The sequence below is a fragment of the Mustela erminea genome, chromosome 17, assembly GCF_009829155.1.
Source record: "Mustela erminea isolate mMusErm1 chromosome 17, mMusErm1.Pri, whole genome shotgun sequence".
Classification (NCBI taxonomy): Eukaryota; Metazoa; Chordata; class Mammalia; order Carnivora; family Mustelidae; genus Mustela; species Mustela erminea.
In genome coordinates this window covers 10,408,927-10,428,465 of record NC_045630.1, presented here as the reverse complement: position 1 = coordinate 10,428,465, position 19,539 = coordinate 10,408,927, and the positions used below count along the sequence as shown (strand labels likewise).

At 49.6% G+C, this 19,539-nt stretch overlaps 1 protein-coding gene across 2 annotated transcripts in view; it reads right to left on the bottom strand.

Annotated features, from left to right (window-relative positions):
* KIF26B (kinesin family member 26B) overlaps positions 1-19,539 on the bottom strand; it is a 411,062-nt gene that overhangs the window by 15,905 nt on the left and 375,618 nt on the right. For both annotated transcript variants that reach the window (XM_032317413.1, XM_032317415.1), the window contains one exon: positions 523-685. In XM_032317413.1, the coding sequence (XP_032173304.1) occupies positions 523-685 (163 nt within the window). The remainder of the gene's footprint in view (positions 1-522; positions 686-19,539) is intronic.

Below are 19,539 nucleotides of genomic sequence, written 5' to 3'. Positions count from 1 at the left end.
CTTTGCCTCCGAGAGCACAAGCTGGTCGTTTCCAGCAGACCCCGCGCGTCGGCCAGAGACCACCGGGTTCACACAGCAACACCCAGGAGCCTAGAAAGGATTCCCAGAAATGCAGGGGAAGTAAGTAGGGCCGTGTGAGCAGGGAGCGGACAAGCCTGTTCGGGCTCAACCGCCTGAAGGACACGGCCTTGACCTACGCGGGACCAGGGTGGGGAGACAGATGCGGAGTACTTCTCAACCGTCCCCAATTCTTCACCGCCAAGGAGCAGCCATCCCTCCAAACTGTCCCAGAGCGGGCCCAGCGCGCCCGGGTGGGGGCCAGGCTGGATGGCCGGCGGCCATCGGGGGGAAGGGACGTTGCCGGCCCGACAGCCGTCCTGTTCCGAGTGGCCGCCGGGCGACGTGGGCAGCACCGCAAACCCCTGCCCCTGGGGCTCGGGGGTTAGAAAGACTGACCCGCTCCGGGGTCAGGCTCCAAAACCGCCTTCCTCCGCTGCTCCCTTCTCCCCGGGAGCACCTTACCTTCGTTTTTTTCTTCTTCATCCTCAAGACCCTGGAGGCGACCTGGATGGTGGACAGGGTTTCGGCGTAGCTGCCGGCGGCGGCCGAGATGTGGGCGATCATGGTGGTGCGGCAGTTGACGTTCCCCAGGGACTCGCGCAGCAGCATGGTGAGCTTGCTCTCCCTGCGGGCGGGGCGGGGAGGGCTGCGTTAGCGCTGGGCCGCAGAGCAGGGCCTCGGCCGCCACGTGGCTCTTGTTGTTGTGGGTGGTGGGTTTTTTACCCCCATTTTTAAAAAATGGCATACGAATGAGCCTCATCTTTCTGCACGGGGCTATTTGTAGTTCCAATCCCAAGGACAGAGTGCGTGCAGGTCACCTCTGGTCCGTGCTGTCCTGCTGCCAGGGGTAGACCTGTGTGTCCGCGAGCACGGGACATCATGCCTAGTGGGACCTGGGGACAGGAACGAGCGGAGGAGCAGGACAGAACGGCTCCGTGGCTGGCGGCGGGCAGGCTGCACACACTACCCCTCACACCAGTGGTCCCCATGGCGGAAGGCAGCCTGCCAGCCACGATCCCGTGCCGGGGAGCCGAGGGCTTACAATGTACGCGGCTGGTCTGCACGGATTTGCAGGCCCCGTCTTACCGCGGCCTCTCACTCTCGTGTTTGCACACGGCGGGAATGCCAGAAAAGGTGTACGTAGTCCTGATCACAACACAGATATGGCCCCACTCGCTCAGCCAGCCAGCCACGGAATGCGAAACTTTCTAGAAAGCCATCCTCTGGATGACTCTGCCGGTGCCATGTGGGGCCAGGGCCCCGAGGGGTGATAATGAGGCCCGCGAGTTCACAGATGGGGTTTCCAGGCTCTTCAAAAACTGACCGGGGGGAGTGGCTCCTGTTTTCCCATTCCTGCCCTCGGCCCAGCTCTCTCCCTGCCTTGCTTTTGCGATGCTTCTGCTTACAACGTCATCAGCGCTCACCCCTCAGCTGCCGCCAGATGTCATTTCTGCCCCAGAGCCTTCCCTGAGCCCGAGGGCAGAGGCAGCCTCTGTTTCCCATGTCCTGCATGCATAGCTGTGCGTCGTGCTCATGGCACCAGGTGCAAGGGGCCTGTCCCCTCACCGATGTCCCCACCGGGCTCTCTGCCCGCTACCCCCGCTGAGCTCCCTGGAGACGGGTCGTCCAGCTTGGCAGACCCGGGGTGAAAGGCAGGCCGCTGTCAGCAGAGATTAGGCCTTGGACACGGGAAACCATTTCACACATGACCTGCGGCGGGCCTGTAGGAAGACCGTGGTGGACGAGCCGCTGTTTCCTTTCCACATGGAACCAATTAAGGTGTCTGTTCGGGAGGCTGAGCTTGCTGTGGCTCAGTTACGGGGCAATTTAAAAAAAACATCGGGGTTTCCTCTTGAGCGAAATTGTCAGTGATAAAAGTTGTGCAAGCAGAGTGCTCTGGGCAGAGTGTTTCGGTCCCTCAAACTCGTAGGTTGAACCCTAACCCTCAGAGTGAAGCCATTAGGGGGTGGAGCCTTCGAGAGGTGACCGGTCATGGGGCTGGTGCCTTCGTGAACGGGAATGAGGCTCGATTGAGGGGAACTTGGGGGAGTTCCCAGGCCCCCGTCTCAGAGAACCAGGAAACCTCTCTCACAGGATGCAAGATCTGCTGTTGCCTTGTCGGACTTTTCCAGAACGGAGAGAAATAAAGGTCTGTGGTTTCAGCTGCCCCCCGCCAGCACCCCCGTCTGTGATATTCCGTTCTTGCCGCCTTGATGGACTAGGACAGGTAAGGGGGGGTGTGCAGGAGGACCCAGGCCCAGCCCACACTTCAGTTCCGGCAGACGCGGCACTGGTGCTGATGGCCGGACGGGAAGTCTGGGGCCACCCCTGGCAGACGCGCTGAGCCAAGACACGGCACCGGGGCGAGTCCCGGGCTTTGTCTTCCCCGTGGCTTCGAGTGGAAGACCGATCCCGTTAGCGTGAAGCTGTGACCCTTTCGGTCCGTTCGTTCTGACTGTTCGTGGCAGTCGTGTTCGTCTAAGTCTCTGTGAACGCCGAAGTTGTAAACGCCGTCCAGGTGGGCACCCAGCGACGGAGCAGTCCGTGACCCTGTTCCGGGTGTCCCTCCTTGAAGACAGCTGATTTGATGTGCCTTTCTTACCAATAAGGAATTATATGCACCCTCTCTTTATAATAAAACACTAGCCGAGAGGGCGCAGCATTTTTCTGACTCTGGGTAACATGAACAGAAACGTCTTCAGCTTTCAGTCTCACGAGATTGTCCACTGAGCTTTTTTGTTTTTTGTTTTTGTTTTGTTTTTTTTTTAAAGAATTTCACCAGGGCACCTGGGTGGCTTGGTGGGTTAAGCCACTGCCTTCGGCTCAGGTCATGATCTCAGGGTCCTGGGATTGAGTCCCACATCAGGCTCTCTGCTGAGCAGAGAGCCTGCTTCCCTCTCTCTCTGCCTGCCTCTCTGCCTGCTTGTGATCTCTCTCTGTCAAATAAATAAATAAAATCTTAAGAAAAAAAAAAAGAATTTTACCGCTCCTCTCACGGATCCGCAAACAGAGCCATTTTTCCCATAGCTTTGTCACATGCTTTAGAGGATCTCTTAAAGTTTCCGGAGCCTGCTGTGTAGATCACTGAATGCCCTCTTCCTTTCTCTGGATGAAGCCTGGTGTTGACTCATTAAAGCTGAACTCAGGGGCGCCTGGGTGGCTCAGTGGGTTAAGCCGCTGCCTTCGGCTCGGGTCATGATCTCAGGGTCCTGGGATCGAGTCCCGCATCGGGCTCTCTGCTCAGCAGGGAGCCTGCTTCCTCCTCTCTCTCTGCCTGCCTCTGCCTACTTGTGATCTCTGTCAAATAAATAAATAAAATCTTTAGGAAAAAAAAAAAAAAGCTGAACTCAGGCCAACAGTACCCTAAGTCATAACCGGAACCAAGCTTCTCTACAAATGTAGAGAAACCTTGTACCAAGGAACACTGGACACACCCACAGTGAGACCACCAACAAAAAGCATGCAAATCGGGGCGCCTGGGTGGCTCAGTCATTAAGTGTCTGCCTTCGGCTCAGATCAGGATCCCAGGGTTCTGGGATCGAGTCCCACTTCTGCCTCTGCCTCTCTGTTTCTCATGAATAAAAATCTTTACCCCAAAATGCACACCAATACAAACAACGCTGGCGTGGGGCTCTGAAGTCTCATGTTAATGCTTGTTAATCAGGGGCAGGCTGCGGAGGACACATTCCACTCGCTTCCCCGTGTGGCCGCGCGTGAGTCCTCAGGCAAAGGGGCCAGAATCAACAGGACGTGGTCCCACCAAACCGTTTGCCTGGTGCATTTCCACACTATTCCCCATTCATGAGTCAATCACAGGGCACGTGTGGTTTTTTTTCTTTTTTTTTTTCCAAGTCCATGTTGTTGGAAGAAGCCAGGGCATGTGTGTTGCTTGGCAACCGGCATTTTAGTTCTCCTCGAGGAAAGCCAGTAAAACCACGAGCAGGGCTCCTTCACGCGAGCCTCTCTAGACGCTCAGACATCTTATGGGAATGAAAAATGGTGGCTGTAAAGCTTTGGGTTTTTTTCCACCTCGTGATGATCTTTTAACTTGGAACAAAGACAGTTAAGTTGAGGAGGGAACGTGAAAGAAGGGGCAGGGCGCTGAAGGCTGAACACTGGAGATCTCGCTCAGTGTCTTTGGTAGGAAAATAAAGATTCAAGAGTTTCTAGGGCAAAAGCAGAGATTCGATCCACGCCTCTGCATCGGGGCTGAGGCAAGAGGAAGAGAAATGCGCAGGTGTGGAGCTAGCGGCCTCCGAGCCCAGGGCCAGTCTGGAGGAGGGATTTAGGGACCGGGGGGCCATGTGGGAGGGGTCCTGGCTGGGCAGGACAGCTGGGGCACGGGGGGACTGGTGACAGCAGAGCCGACTGGGGTCTGGGGAAGGACCGTGCCCCTCTTTGAAGCAGCCACCTTCTATACACACATGCTCTACCTCCCTCCCGACCCAAATGGCACATGTCTTTTAAAATTTTTGGAAAAAATGTCTTACTTTTTTGATCAAGTCAACCTTTTCTTAGACCCAGCAAGAACGGAATCCTGAACAAATGTTCATAGTGCTAATGCTAAAAGAGCACAATGAGCATGAACTTGGGCTGACAAACCGGGGCCTGGAGGCCAAAGCCAGCCCACCACCTGCTTTTATAAATAAAGTTTTATTGGGACACAGCCACGCCTATTAACATACTGGGTCTGGCAGGCCTGGTGCCACAACAACAGAGCTGGGTGGTTTTGCGACAGAGCCTGTGTGGCCCACAAAGCCACAGACGTTTACTATCTGAACCTTTATGGAGAAAGGTGTTTGTTTTCCCCTGTGTCCTATAGTCACGACATAGCATGTTCTCATCCCAGACGCAGTGCCCAAGAGTCACCAACCAGAGCATGAAAGTGGATGGTGATTTCCTTGCTTTAGATCATCTCTTGCTGAACAGAAATTGGCAGAGAAGCAAATCCTGATCTTTAGAATTGCTCGAGCACTGGGACACAGCTATATGCAACTGCCCAGATTCCCCTCCTATGGCTCCCAGATGCAGAGCCTGTCCTCCCAAGGGGGCTGGGAGGCTGCGCACCCTCATTCACTCACGTCTGCAGTGGCTGATTCCAGAAGCACGTGGCAAGCCTGTGCCACCCAGACACACGGTGCAGGGACAGCGTGGAGACAAGGGACAAGGTTGTGCTCCCTGAGCCGGCTACCCGGCGAGCACACACACACCGGTGAACACACATGACATCATTTGTTAAAGCCAACGGCACAACATCTAACACTGCGCGTGATAAGTAAAGACCCCTCTGAGGCTGAAGGCTGTCCCCACTGTCACTGTAACTTCTTGACTTCTAGAAACGCCCTCATATCCACAGTCTGTCTCGTGGGCTGGGATTCTCCTACTTGGCTGACATTTATTTGCCCCAAACACCCCACAAAACTCTGAACTCGTTTCGGAAAGGGTGGTTTGGAATCTGCAGTGCATTGTTTACAGACCCTTGGGGGAGGAAACCATCTCAAACCCTCCCAGCTGGCGAGTCAGTTCAGGGTTCCACTGAAATACAAGCTGTCCGTGTCACCCGGTGGTGCTGGCCAGGTCATTGAGTCCAAAAAAGGCCCTTCCTTTCACAAGCAGCGCAAAGTAGCCTTCTTTTCCAGAAAGGCAGTGATGGAACCCTGGAGGTACCAAGTCCTGGGAACCGAGTCCTTGTGCAGGAGACGGGGAGTTCTGAATCGCCACGATGGGGAGCCCACCCATAGCCCCACAGGACGGCCCTCCCTTTGGCCCTGCTTCTCACGAGCCAATCTGTAGATAACCACTCCTGCCACATTCTAGATACCGGCCCGCTTTCTACCCACTTTCTCCAGAAACTGCTGGAACGTGCCGTAGAGCCTGAGGTGGGCAGCTTGATGTTCTGGACAAGAACCATGAGAGGTCTGAGCCCACGGTCCTGGCCTCAGGGCCCTGCTTCTACCCACCAACCCCTAGGAGGAAAGAGGACAGTGAAAAGGAAGAAGGAACGGAAAAAAAAAAGAAGACAAAATGTACATCATGACCTCGACCTAGTTTTGGCCCCTCAAATGGTACTCGACGCGCTCTCTCCCACTGCCTCCTTCCTAGTCACACCCCACTGGTCTGTGAACGTCTTTCCCTACTGTCACCCAAGCGGTCACTGGCAAGTCCTGAGTTCAGCCCAAGTACTGGGGACCAGGATCCCCCTGGGTGAGGGCAATTCTCGTCCTATCTTCTAGGTCCCAAGCAGATACGTTTGTGACACTGTTGAGCTGACTGAAACACACAAAGAAGCTCTTCCCTTGAGTTTATTGTAAGGGACACGGTGGCTCCCTTCTCACGACTGTTCCAAAGACACGCGCACTTTGGGAGAAGACTTTGTACGCCTTCTCTGTAGGGAAACCATCTCGGCGGCATGCCCCTCGAGGGTGCCTACATTTCAGGGCATGAATGGTCCGGTTCTGGTGGCTACAAAAGAGCCAAAAGCTTGGTACGAGCCACGCTAGCCTAAGGGCATTTCCGCAAGGAGTTACGTGAAGGTAGAGCCTTCGGATGTGGTTCCCTTTGTGCTGCCTGATGACAGAGGCGGGTCGCGGGACACCGGGGAGCAGGGTGCGCAATAAGGCAAACTGGGCAGAGAAACACAGCCCTCAGCCGGGACCGGGACTCTGGCACCCGCACGTGTGTCAGAGAAGCCTCTAGAAGCAACGGCATTTAGCTGTGTGAGAGGTGGTGACTTCACGTCCGTCGCTGGGGGACAGCTTAGAGAAGAACCCTCCAGGAGCCACCCAGTGCCTTGGGACCAGCCTTGGGGACCCAACCAACATGGCACCTGGTCTGGGACCTGCAGTTGGTGGAGGGCCTGAAACCGGAACCCCAGAGAGTGGACAAGGTTAACCGAATTGTTCGCTCACAGGGTTAGACATTGTGGAACCCTGAGGCCCAAACGGCACCGTGTCGGAAGGCCTCTGACACAGGTAAGATATGGAGAGATGGCAGGTGCGCCTGAGGGGCTCACTCGGTGGAGCGTCCAACTCTTGGATTCAGCTCAGGTGGTGATCTCAGGGTCATGGGATCAAGTCCCATGTTGGGCTGCACACTCAGCAGGGAATCTGCCTGAGGATTCTGTCTCTCCCACTACCTTTCCCCCTTCTTGTGTGCACTCTCTAAAATAAATCTTTTTAAGAAATACATGGGAGTGGGGCACCTGGGTGGGTTAAACCACCTCAGTGGGTTAAGCATCTGCCTTTGGTTCAGGTCATGATCCCACGGTCCTGGGATGGGGACCCACGTTGGGCTCCCTGCTCACTGGAGAGCCTGCTTCTCCATCTCCCTCTGCCACTCTGCCTACTTGTGCTCTATCTCTCTGTCAAATAAATAAATAAAATCTTAAAAAAAAATACACAGGAGAGATGCCATCCAGCCTACATAGGGCTGGCACCATGTGGCTCTAGACCTTTGGTAGCAGTGTCCAATGAGAGGCAGGAACGAAAAGATGGTACCCCACAGGGGCCTGCCATTGTAAGTATGACGAGCCACATGACAGGCATTCCTGACAATGGGACATTGGAAAACGTCTGGATGGAAAGCCAGCACATGCCAGCTAAGGGGTTTGCGTTGCACGTATGGTTTGGGGCCAACGAAACCTGCTTTATGACTAACGGTTTACCACCATACACACAGGAAGACAAAACCTAAGGGATTCTGGGCTGCACGCATCCATTTGACTGTGGATATCAGTGTTCCACTTCTCTGAATAAGATAAAATTCACATTAATTCCACCTGCTTCATGAGAAAGACCAAACAGTGAATAGTCTGGACAGAATATTTTAAGAGAAGTATGTGATGCAGCTTATATTGAGTTTATAGCTATCAGGAGGTTTCCAGTTAAAATCCTAGCTAATGTGCTTCAAACTCATTTAATAAGACATACTCATGGGGCACCTGGGTGGCCCAGTTGGTTAATCGTCTGGCTTTTGATTTTGGCCCAGGTCATGATCTCAGGGTCGTGAGATGGAGCCCCTCATTGGGCCCTGAGCTCAGTGGGAGAGTCTGCTTGAGATTCTCTCTCTCTCTCTCTGCCCCTTCCCCACTCTCTTTCTCTCTCAAATAAATAAAATCCTTTCCAAAAAAAGACATACTTGCAATGACTAAATTGATCATAACACATGGGTTCACTTTCAGAACCTAAATGCATTCCATGAAAACTTTTTTTTCTTACATTATTCACTTTTAAACAACTCAAGCCTCCTCATTTAGAGCAAGGAAAAACTTCCATCTGGTCTATGTTGCTGACCGCTGAGACCTAGTAGACTCTGAATTGCTCTAGATATTCTCTGTTCTGCTCAGGAAAATGTACATTCAATCCAAGGCAACAGACACACAGGGGTGACATAAGATATTTTAAAGGTAGTTCCTACAATGAGCATCACAGGCTAGAGATTCCAGGAGACGATTCTGAGTCAGGCTGAACAATATTTTTAGAAGCACAGAGTATCAGAGTTGAAAGGATTCTCAGAGGTCGCCGTACTTTCTGGAAAAAAAAATTGCCACTGTAGCAGGTGATCTGCTCTCTGCCAGAAGATTTTTAATGACTGAGAACTTACCAACTCCCGGGGCAGCCTGTGTGATACTTTCGAAGAGCCTCAATTGTCAGAAAGCTCTTCTTATACTGAACTTAAACCTTCCTTAGGCATCTTCTTATACTGAACTTACCCCTTCCATGGGCACTCACAGTAGTCTAGGGGCAACACAGGGTAAGAACAAACCTTGTGCATACAATAGTCCTGCACATTTTAAAAGACATTGATCATATCCTCCCTTAAAGGTTCTCTTGCTTGGGAACATTCCGCATTCCTTCCGTTGCTCCTCAGATACCTGGCTGGTCGTCCAAGCTCATCCTCAGCCCCCTTCCACTACCACGAAGCCCAGCACCTCCTCTCTGCTCAGAGTTCTTGTGTAGTGAAGAACATGGCTTTGCCCAAAGAGGTCTTGCCTTTGCCCTCAGCCTCCAGGTGGTAATCTATGTCATATCTGTCAGGAGGGGCTCTGTTTAGGGCAGGGACTGGCTACACCAGATCAGAGGGCCACACCTGACTGTCTTAGGGTGGGGGCTGGCCGCACCACAAAGACCAACTGTGTGATTTTGGTCAGAAACCTTGGGCCATGCCGTATCAGTCGTAGACTGAGTGTGACCATGTGGGAAATCAATCAATCAATCAATCAATCAATCACGCCTACATCATGTAGCCCCAGTAAAAACTCTGCATGCTAAAGCTCAAATGAGCATTCTGGGTGGCAATACTGGTGTGTACTGTCACCCACGGACACTGGGAAGGTAGTCCACTGTGACTGTGTGGGATAGGACAAGCAAAGCTTCATGCGTGGAACCCTATGCCCCTCTTCCTTGGGCTAGTTTTCATATCTGTCCTTTCTCTGTAATGAATCACAACTGTGAGTACCTTCAGCAAGTCTGGGAGTCCTCCTTAGTGAATTACCAAACTCGAAGATGGTTTCGGGAACCCTTCAAACTTGCCATTGGTGTCAAAAGTGGGAGAGCCTTGTGAAAACTCTTCTAACTTTGCAGACAGACTCTACGGAAGTCTGGGGCCAGCTTGGCAGTCTGAGAACTGTGCCCTCAAGCCCCATGGTGTGACCAATGCCAACTCACTCTTTTCAACAAGATCCTAAGAACCTTGAGGGTAGGAGCTGTGCTTTTATTTTGATCTTTTTATTTGGACCTTTCTTTATAGTAACTTGGACAATGTTGATGACATATGAGCTCTAGGACAGAAGGGGAGAGAGCCTGTATTTTTTTTTTTTTTTTACTTTTAGCATGACCAGGAGCTAAGAATACCATCATCACTTTGACAAAAAAACAAGACAAAACAAAAACTAAAAACAATAGCCTAGAAGGCAAATTAGTAGACCTTACAGACAAATAGGAAGTAGGCCCAAAGGTTCTCCCTGAATTCACAGATTGCCAAAAGTTACATATGCTAATGAGGCTTAAGATGCTATCAAGAGATGCTTAATGAGTCAATGATGAGAGTCTCTGTACTTACTAGACATGTGGACAGATCTGTGATGGATGCATGCTCATTATTTAACCCAACTGCAGGACCAGATTAGGAGCAATAAGGTTTCTATCATTTACTGCAGTTTGGTTTTTTTAAAGATTTTATTTGAGAGAGAAAGGGAGAGAGCGCACTGGAGAAAGCAATCATGAGTGGGGGGCAGAGAGAGAAGGAGAAGCAGGCTCTGTGCTCAGCAGGGAGCCTGACTTGGGGCTTGATCCCAGGACCTCAGGATCATGACTTGAGCCACCCAGGTGCCCCAGGAAGTTTCACTTCCTTTGTAAAATTCATTTGGCCTCACAAGTGATGGAAGCAGCCCAAGCGTCCATCGATCGATGAATAGATAAAGAAGATGTGGTCTCTGTATATGGTGGAATATTATTCAGCCCTAAAAGGAATGAAATCTTGCCATTTGCAACCACACAGGCGGAGCTGGAGAGGATAATGCTATGTGAAATAAGTCAAACAGAAAGAGAAAGACCATACAATTTCATGCATCTGTGGAATTTAAAAAACAAAACAAACTTGGAAAGAAAAAAGGAGACAAACCAAGAGACAAACTCTTAACTCTAGAGAACACCCTGATGGTTGCCAGAGCGGGGTGGGGGTAGGGGGATGGGGGAAACAAGTGATGGGGATGGGGGACGCACCTGTCGTGATGAGGACCGGGTGCTGTGTAGAAGTGTGGAGTCACACAGTGTACACCTGAAACCAACAGAACCCTGTATGTTCACTAGAAAAAAATTCCATTGGCCTCAGCCATTATTAGTCACCGATGCTTAGCCATTTCTATAGTCCAGTCACGTTCCACAGAGCCACAACAGCCGTGGAGGACAGCTTTACTGGGGCAGGGATTTATGTGGCATTATAACTATTTACACATCTGCTGGGTAAACATGAGCTCACTGTTCTGTGTAGAAATTTAGCCCTTCTCAAGAGCAGACCATCCTCAGGTTTGCGAGCACGCCTTAATTCCAAGGTCAGCGATCTCCACGGGCATCCAAAAGGGGGTCAGGCACCGATGGATGGCAGAGATGGTGGCAAGAGTCATGTCGCCATGGTGACCGAGAGCCCCTCCCACTACCCACTCACTCCTGTCCTCCGTGGATTTTTATTTCCCCCTCCATAGGATTTTTAAAGAATTCTCAAAAAGAGAGGAAATGGACATTACAAAGGGTGTCCTTGACCTGATGGAGTCCTACTCTTGCCCGGTGCTTTCTCTCAGATCTTTGCCATGGCCTTCCTGCTGCACCGTTCCCCACTTTCTGTGTCACCTTAGCAATACACCAACCCTTTAAGAATGTCCCCACGCTCTTCCACGAGTTGTGGTGCTTGTTTCAAGTAGGGAACATGCAGGACAGCATGCCTATGTGGCGTTTTGATGGCGCCTCTTTTCAGAGCTCAGCCCGTGACTTCCCTTCGGGGCTGACATTAGAAGTGTGTATACTCTGGGCTTTGAGAATCTGCAAGTGTGCTTAGAATTTTATCAAAAGAAATGTGTTTAGCAAGAAACGGCAGGGAAGCCTCTGGAAGGGATTCGCCATCTTTCTTGACCAACCTCTCTAAGCAAAACCCTGAGATGACAGAGCAGTGTGGGTCCTGAGTGAATTAGGGACTTTTATTCTCCAGCCCAGGAAACCCAGGTTGAGTCCCTCCTGTGCCACATTCCTTGGAAAGACTAGAAAGAGGTCGAATGACATTAGTGAAAGGGTCTGGGCTTAATGCTAACACTGGGTTATAATCATGACCGTCTCCAGCCTTCAGAGTTCAGTTTAGCCAGTTTCATGCTTTAGCCAGTTTCATGTTCTCTCTCAGAAGAAACACAGGAAATGCAAATCCGAGCCCTGAGCAGTCATGTCATTTGCATTCCCTTGACTGTGTTCTGATCTCATGCACACAAAAGGCAGGGAAGTCTACTCTCGCTCTGGCCAACTGGACTGCCCATCGGTGGGCACCCCTGGGTCACAGGACAGCCTCCCAAGAGAGCAGACATAAGCTGGCTCGTTATTCGAGAATATCACTCCATTAGAAAGGATTCAGCCCAGTCCTTGGGAGGGTGGATGAGAAGATCAGATGTGTCCCCTCCCGTGATATCGAGTTCCCATTGCTCCCTGGGAGCGTGGGTTTGCCCTCAAGTCACCAGTGTGGAGCTCCAAACAGGATTCTGACGGTGACGGTCCGCACAAGTCATTCACTGCCTCTCCTTCCATCCCTGCCGCCTGGTTCCTGACCATTGGCCTCCCCAAGACTCAGCGCGGGGGACAACGAAGATGGGGGAAGATGGGGGAAAGGGGCAGCACCAGCGCCACAAAATCCATGATTCGCCAAGATGGGGGACGTGGGCACATGCCTGATCAGGTGCAGACGGGCATGACCGTGGCTCCAATCCATTTGTTATTTCATTGACCGACCGTCTAGGAAGCCTCCTCCTCATCACGTGAAGGGTGACGGTGAAGGCGATTTGGCGGTTTTGGATCTGGAGCCGGACAGAGTAAGGACGATGCTGGGAAATTGTCTAGATGCCTCCTGGCAGGTGGACTCTGGCCATCCCACTGCCCATAGCTCCTTGAGCAAGTGTGGACTCTGTCCTCTCCTGCACTCAGTCCATCCCAGCAGCTTGGCCTAGAATGCTGTTTGCTTTGATCCTATGGAAATTCTTTCACATCCAACTCCATTCACTAACCCACTAGTCATCTACCCGCTCCCCCCAAATAAACATAAATAAAGGAAAGGAAACATCTGACTGTCCTAGCAACTCCCGGGGACTTCATGTCCTTGGAAATCACCTGCCTTTCCTACTCTTCTTTTTTATTGTAGTCAAATACACACAACATGAAATTTACTATTTTAGTCCTTTTAAGTATCCAGTGGAGCTGAATACTGTTCCCACGCCTGGACGTACCACAGTCTGCTTTCCGTTCACCTCCTAATGACACCTGGAGAGTTTGCACCTGTGGGTTATTGTGCAGAATGCCGCTGGGAACGAGTATCTATTCAAGTAGCTGCTTTCGATGCTTCTGAGTGTATACCGAGGAGTGGAACCACGCCATAATACAGCAATTCTCGTTTCAACGTGCAGAGGAACTGCCTATGGTCTTCAGCGTGGTTGCAAAGTTCACAATCCCACCAGCTGTGCATGAGGCTGCCGATCTCGCCGCATCGTTGCCAACGTTTATTTCTGCTTCTTGAATCACAGCCCTCCCCACGCATGTGAGGTGGCATTTCATGGTGGTTTTGTTTGCATTTCTCCGGTGGCTAAGCGTGCAGAATGTCTTTTTGTGTGCTTGTCGGCCATCTGTGTGTCTTCTCTGCAAAATCGTCTGTGCGGGTCCTCTGCCTATATGCGAAGCCAAATTATCTTTTTGCTGTTGTTGTTGTTGAATGGGAGGAGTTCTTTATATATTCTGGGCAGGAATCCTGTACTAGAAATAGGATCTGCAAAGACTTGCTCCCATTCTGTGGGGTTTCAATTGCTGGACAGTGTCCTTCAATGGCCAGAGTTTTTGAGCAATACTCCAACAATTCTTAGATTTTAGCTCACATTTTGTGGTCCTTGGGGTTCAAAAACCTTCCAGTGTTGCTTTTCCTGTGACAAGCCTGCCAATAAGAGTGACCAGACATTGCCTGTGGGATTTTGTGACGATTCTTGTCCAATATGGTTCTTGTTACTCACAGACCACTACCCGGGAACCAGCCAGGGAGAACTTGAAAGACTGTTGTGAAACGCATGTGGTGGACTGCCTGGGGATAAACTTCTTTTGAAATCACATAAAACCAACTTTCAGGAGATGATGGGGGCAACTCTGCTAGGATGCCTTCCAGGTATCAAATGTGGCTTAAAGAAACGTGACCCCACAGTCCTCACAAAATGTACCAACGGGGTTGGCTCTTGGCACCAGAAGCAGGGCACAGTAATTGGAAGGAATTAAAAGGAAATTAAGTTTGAGAATGGTTTCCATTACTGGTGCATGTCTGAAAAAAAGATGTTACACTGAGGCCACAATGCAAACGTTTAATAATTTGAGAGAGAGTCTGTGAAATTTTAACGGGGAATGACATGAAAAAATTGCGCATTTCTTGAAAAATAATGAACGAAGCTGATTTAAGGTTTCCAGTGATAATTATTTTGTTTGAAAAGAAAGGCCATTATGGCACGACCGTTTTATCTTTTAGGTGGATACATCTAATGGCAAATGGTCTTCCTTTCTTAAACACAGGGTTAACATGGTTTGATTTCAGAACCAAATCACGGATATCCTGTAAGATCCTTAACGGAGCAGCTTCTCAAATCTCGCCAGGGACAAGAAGCTTGCAAATTAGGAGTTCATCCCACCTTCCCGTGCCCTCTTCTTTGCATCTCTCCCTTTTACAGGAAAATATCAAAAATCTCAAAATTTCATCAAAGATTTCAAAAGTGCTCTGAAGGTTGTGATTTGAGTTTCCCTGCTGGCTAATGATGATGAACACTTTTTCATGTGCTGTTAGCAATGCGTAGGTCTCCTTGGGAGAAGCCTGTGTTCCTGTCTTCGGCCCATTTTCTGACTTGTTTTTTGGGTGCTGAGCTTGAGGGACATAAGGAGTGGCATGGAGGACATTAGGAGAAGGAAGGGGAGAATGAAGGCGGGGAGGGGCACTCAGAGGAGGACCCGCGCGGGACTGTGGACTCCAGGAAACAAACTGAGGGTCCTAGAGGGGAGGGGAGTGGGGGGCGGGCTAGCCCGGTGATGGGTATTGGGGGGGGGCACGGATAGCATGGAGCTCTGGGTGTTATATGCAATGAATCTTGGAACACAACATCAAAAACTAATGATGTCCTGTATGGTGACTAACATCAAAAAATAAAGTGCTCTGGAAGGTTCTCTGTGGGTCATGTACCACAGAGGATGCCTGCTTGTTGAAAAACTCCATTAGATGGGCAGAGATCACTTCTTTTCTTTCTACACGTCTAGGGCCCAACACAGTATCCAGCATAGAGCTGCCTTTCTATAAACATTTAAATAAATATCAGATGAACTCCTCCCCATCAAAAGAGGTCTCCTCACCGAGTTTTCCAACTCCAAAGCACTACCTTTGCTTTTTCCTTGTAGGAGCCATGGTCAGAATCGAACCAAGACCACTACCACTGCCATGGATGGAGTGAGTGCCGGGGGGAAGGCTCACCATCTCCCCCACAGGACGCCAGGGCGACTCCTCCAGCCTCCCAGAGCACGCCCGAGGGTACACGAGGGCCTACAGCTCACTGCCTTTGAGGACAGATCGCAGACGGACACTTTTACTCAGGTACAACATTTCCCAAAAAGGAACAGCCAGAACCACCTAGATGCCCTCAGCTTCAACAAGACTCTGGCCCTCTCCATTCTGGCCCGTCTGTCACCTGCATCCGTGCCACCACTCATGGCTTTTCTGAGGTTGATTCTGCACAAAACCAATGTCTCCAGAGTGGGAATGTGTGGTTTTGGCAGCGTGTATGGGGGAGAAGGGCTGGTAAAACCAAGTCGCAGAGTCAAGGTCAATGCCTCTGGCTTTTAGAACAGCACCCAGGGATCGCCGGCCTGAAGCTAAGCGTCAGCAGAGCGGACGGCTGCCCATGTGCCAATGCTGAGGGCCATGCTCTGAGGCCCGGGGCTGCCCCATCCCTGTTCCTTTACACTAACACCGGGAAATATCATTCAGACAAATCAGCTTGCTGCGAGGCAGTTTGCCCAAGCAGCATGCATGAAGGACCGAGGGCAGAGGTGGGCCCTCTGCGTGCCCGGGGATCACAGACCCAAGTGCGACACACCCCCTGGCTCTGCGAGTCTGATTCCAGGCTCCGGTTTCCCCACACAAGTCTCCATTGATCCCCCTTAGCCTGTATCCTGCCCAGTTTACATGGTTCTGGAGTTTTTTGTTGTTTAAAACAAAGTATTATTAAGACTTGAAACAGCGAGATGGGAAGAATGGGACAGACCTTCACCCTCGGTCTCCATGGTCCCAGCATGTGGGATACGCAAAGCGCACAGGGCTCCCGCCTGCAGACGTGCTGTTCCCTCGGCTGGAGACACGTGTGCAGAAACACGCTTGTCACGGGTTACGGTGCACACAGACCTCTTAACGAGGCTCAAACACACTCCTGTTTCTCCCCAGAGGAGTATGAGCTGCGGTTGTCAAAATCGGCAAGATTTACATCTGCAGAGACTGACCTAACAAAAATGCTGTGATCGATCTTATGTTAAACAAACAACTATTTCATTAGGAGAACGGGCAGCTCTCTCTGCGGGGTTTGAGAAATATTGGGGCTCTCAAGAACCAGCTTAAATAATATGAAATTGCTGGTATTAGCCATTTTTGAACTTTGAAATGTATTTACCTCGGTGTTCTACACAAAGGTACTGGAATTTTAGAAACAGGTCTTTTAAATTTTAGTTGCACTTTGTTCAAAACAAGTTGTAAGTCTGTCATCAGGTGCTCAACAAATGAAATATAAAAACCTTAGCCTCAAGGTAAACCATAAGAGACTCTTAATCCTTGGAAACAAGCTGAGGGTTGCTGGAGGGACTGGGTGGGGGGCTGGGGTCACTGCGAGATGGACATTAAGGAGGGCATGTGAGAATGAGCCCTGGGTGTTCTCTGTAACTAAAGAATCACTGGCCTCGACCTCTGAAATGAGTAATACACTATGTGTTAATCAAATTGAATTTAAATAAAAAATTTTAAAAAATAAATTCCTTTAAATAAAATGAAGAAACCCTCAGCCTCAGAAGCCTGTAATGAATTGCAATTATTAAACGGAAGGAAACTTTTGAACAGGCAGGACCCTGCTTCCCTGCTAGAGCAAGGACTGAACTACGTGAATATTGGGCTGTAAGAAACGGCACAGATTGAAACATAGAGTTTCAGATATTCACACACATGTGCACACACAGACATAAACATGTAGGTAAGTGAAGAAGCAAAACACTGTAGCCCTAAGATAATACTAGAAAAATATATAGTCTTAAGAAAGACACTATCGTGGTAAACCTGGGTGGCTCAGTCGCTAAGCGTCTGCCTTCAGCTCAGCTCACGATCCCAGGGTCCTGGAATCGAGCCCCGCACCTGGCTCCCTGCTCAGTGGGAAGCCTGCTCACTCTCTCACTGTGTCTCTCTCTGTCACATAAATAAATAGAATCATAAAAAAATAAAAATAAAAAGACAGCATTGGGGCATCTGGATGTCTCAATCGGTTGAGTGTCTAGCTCTTGATTTTGACTCAGGTCACGATCTCAGGGTTGTGAGATCGAGCCCCACTTCAGGCTCTCTCTTGGGCATGGAGCCTGCTTGAGATTCTCTCCCTCCCTCTCTCCCCACCTCGTGTAGGTGCTTTCTTTCTCAGTCTCTCAAAAAAAAAAAAAAATGCACAAAGGTGGATTGTGAATAACTATTCTGCTTTGCTTTATTTGAATGTTCTGAAAAATGATATAAAGAGATTTAAATTTTTTTACTTTGGTGCACATGAATTTTTTTTGGTCAGAAAATATTTTAGTTTTAAGGTAATCTTAAATATAACTATTTTATAAGTCCACTAACAGAAACGGATTTGTCAGAAAATATTTCAGAAAGTTAATAATATCAACTAACGCTTTTACTCTGAGAAGTGTCCCAGTTTGGACAGTAATTATAGGGCTCCCTTGCTGATAATTTAGAACACAGAAATGTGTAATAGAATACAGAAAAGGATCAAAAACAGCAACAGGGTAATCTAGGTACCTAAGAAGAACTTCTTATCGAGTATAATGAAACACTGTGAAGAAGACATTTTCATAAATCTCATTCAGAACTTCACTGAGCTTTTCAGAGTAAAGAACTGTCAGGCTAAAAGAAAGAAATGAAGTTGGGAATTTGCCAGAACTGAGGAGAACATGGAAGTTTGCTATGACCCTGAAGATATTTGCCAAACCAGGTAATACTCAGCTTAATATGGCTTCAAAGGGCATGCAAAACTGAAGACATAGCCGAGAGCCTGCCCAACGTGAGGATTGTAAAAGGAAGACCCCATTGGGGAATACCTGCTCCCCTCACTATATAAGCCGTGTCTGTCTTAAAGTAGGGCTCTAAGTAGAAAAGAAATTGTCCTGAGAACTTGGAACCACAGGCTGGGTTCACACAAGTTGGCAGTTTGAATTCTTGGTATCGGGGGGTCCAAAATAGTTCAAGCTGGGAATATAACAGAGAGTGTCCTCAGCTGGTGGTGATCCCAGGCACCAAGAAGAAGTAAAGACAAATGCTAAAGTAATCCATCTTTACCCTCAGCCTTGAAGAATTCTCACAAAAAAAAAAAAAAAAAAAAAAAGTGAATGCAAATGAATCGCCCCAGGGCAGAAACACACACAGACAAATAAGGCACCATGAGAAAGACCCAGCAGAAACAAGAGATGGCCGAGCAAGACCTTCGAACACAGATGACAAGTGAACAACAAAAAGTTGATTAACATGCTTCAGGAAGTGAAGATGTTTAAAGAAACAAAATAAGCAAGAAATTCATCGGAGATGACCAATTTCTGCTTCTGGCCGTGCTGGGGGAAAAAAAAAGAAAACAACGGAACTAGATCTACCCTCCAGCCTTAAACAACCAGGAAACCAGACAAAATATTAGCACGAAAATGGGCTTAGGATCCTGGGCAAGAACAGCAAAGAAAAGTCATCTCTGAGAGGAGAACGAACATGGGAAGCCTCGCGAACACCCCAGCTCACCACCCAGACAGGACTCATGACCAAGAAGGACGCCCTGACGGAGCCAGGCAGTCATGCTACTGAGACAGGGAGACGAAATTCAGAATTTGGGGAGGCCAAGGCAGCCACAGTCTGCAGGCAAAATAAAAGAAAAAGGAGAGAGCTGGAGAGAGACAGAGACAGAGAAAGCATGCATTCCATGTCTGTTCAAGCAGACAGAGCGGGAAGATCTGCTAGTATGTGGGGTTTGGGACGGAACCCTCAGAAGGGGCTAATAACAACAACGGCAACAACAACAATAATAATAATGCTAGAGTCCTCTAACGGTGGCTCCAACTAGCCCTCGGCGCTCTGTACCTGCCCTAGCAAAGCAAGCCCCAGAAGGAGTGGACGGAATTCAAATAACTCAGCTGTGGACATTAGTCCCATGGCTCAAACGGCAAATAGAATAAAAACTAGAAACTAGGTTGACCTCGTGATAGTGAAAACAATCGTCGTTAGAAAAACGTGAGGATACAGACAAAGCAGTTCCTAGGGGGTAATGTACAGCATTAAGGGCTTATATTACAGAGCAAGAAAGAGAGAGTGGGGCACAGGCACCAAACTTCGCTTGTTTGTGATTCTGTGCCTTACCGGCTCCACAAGCAGGGCTAAGTCAAGTGTGGCCGCGGAGCTTTCTTCTGGCTTCCGCAGGCCCCAGGCTGCTGTGACAAAGGA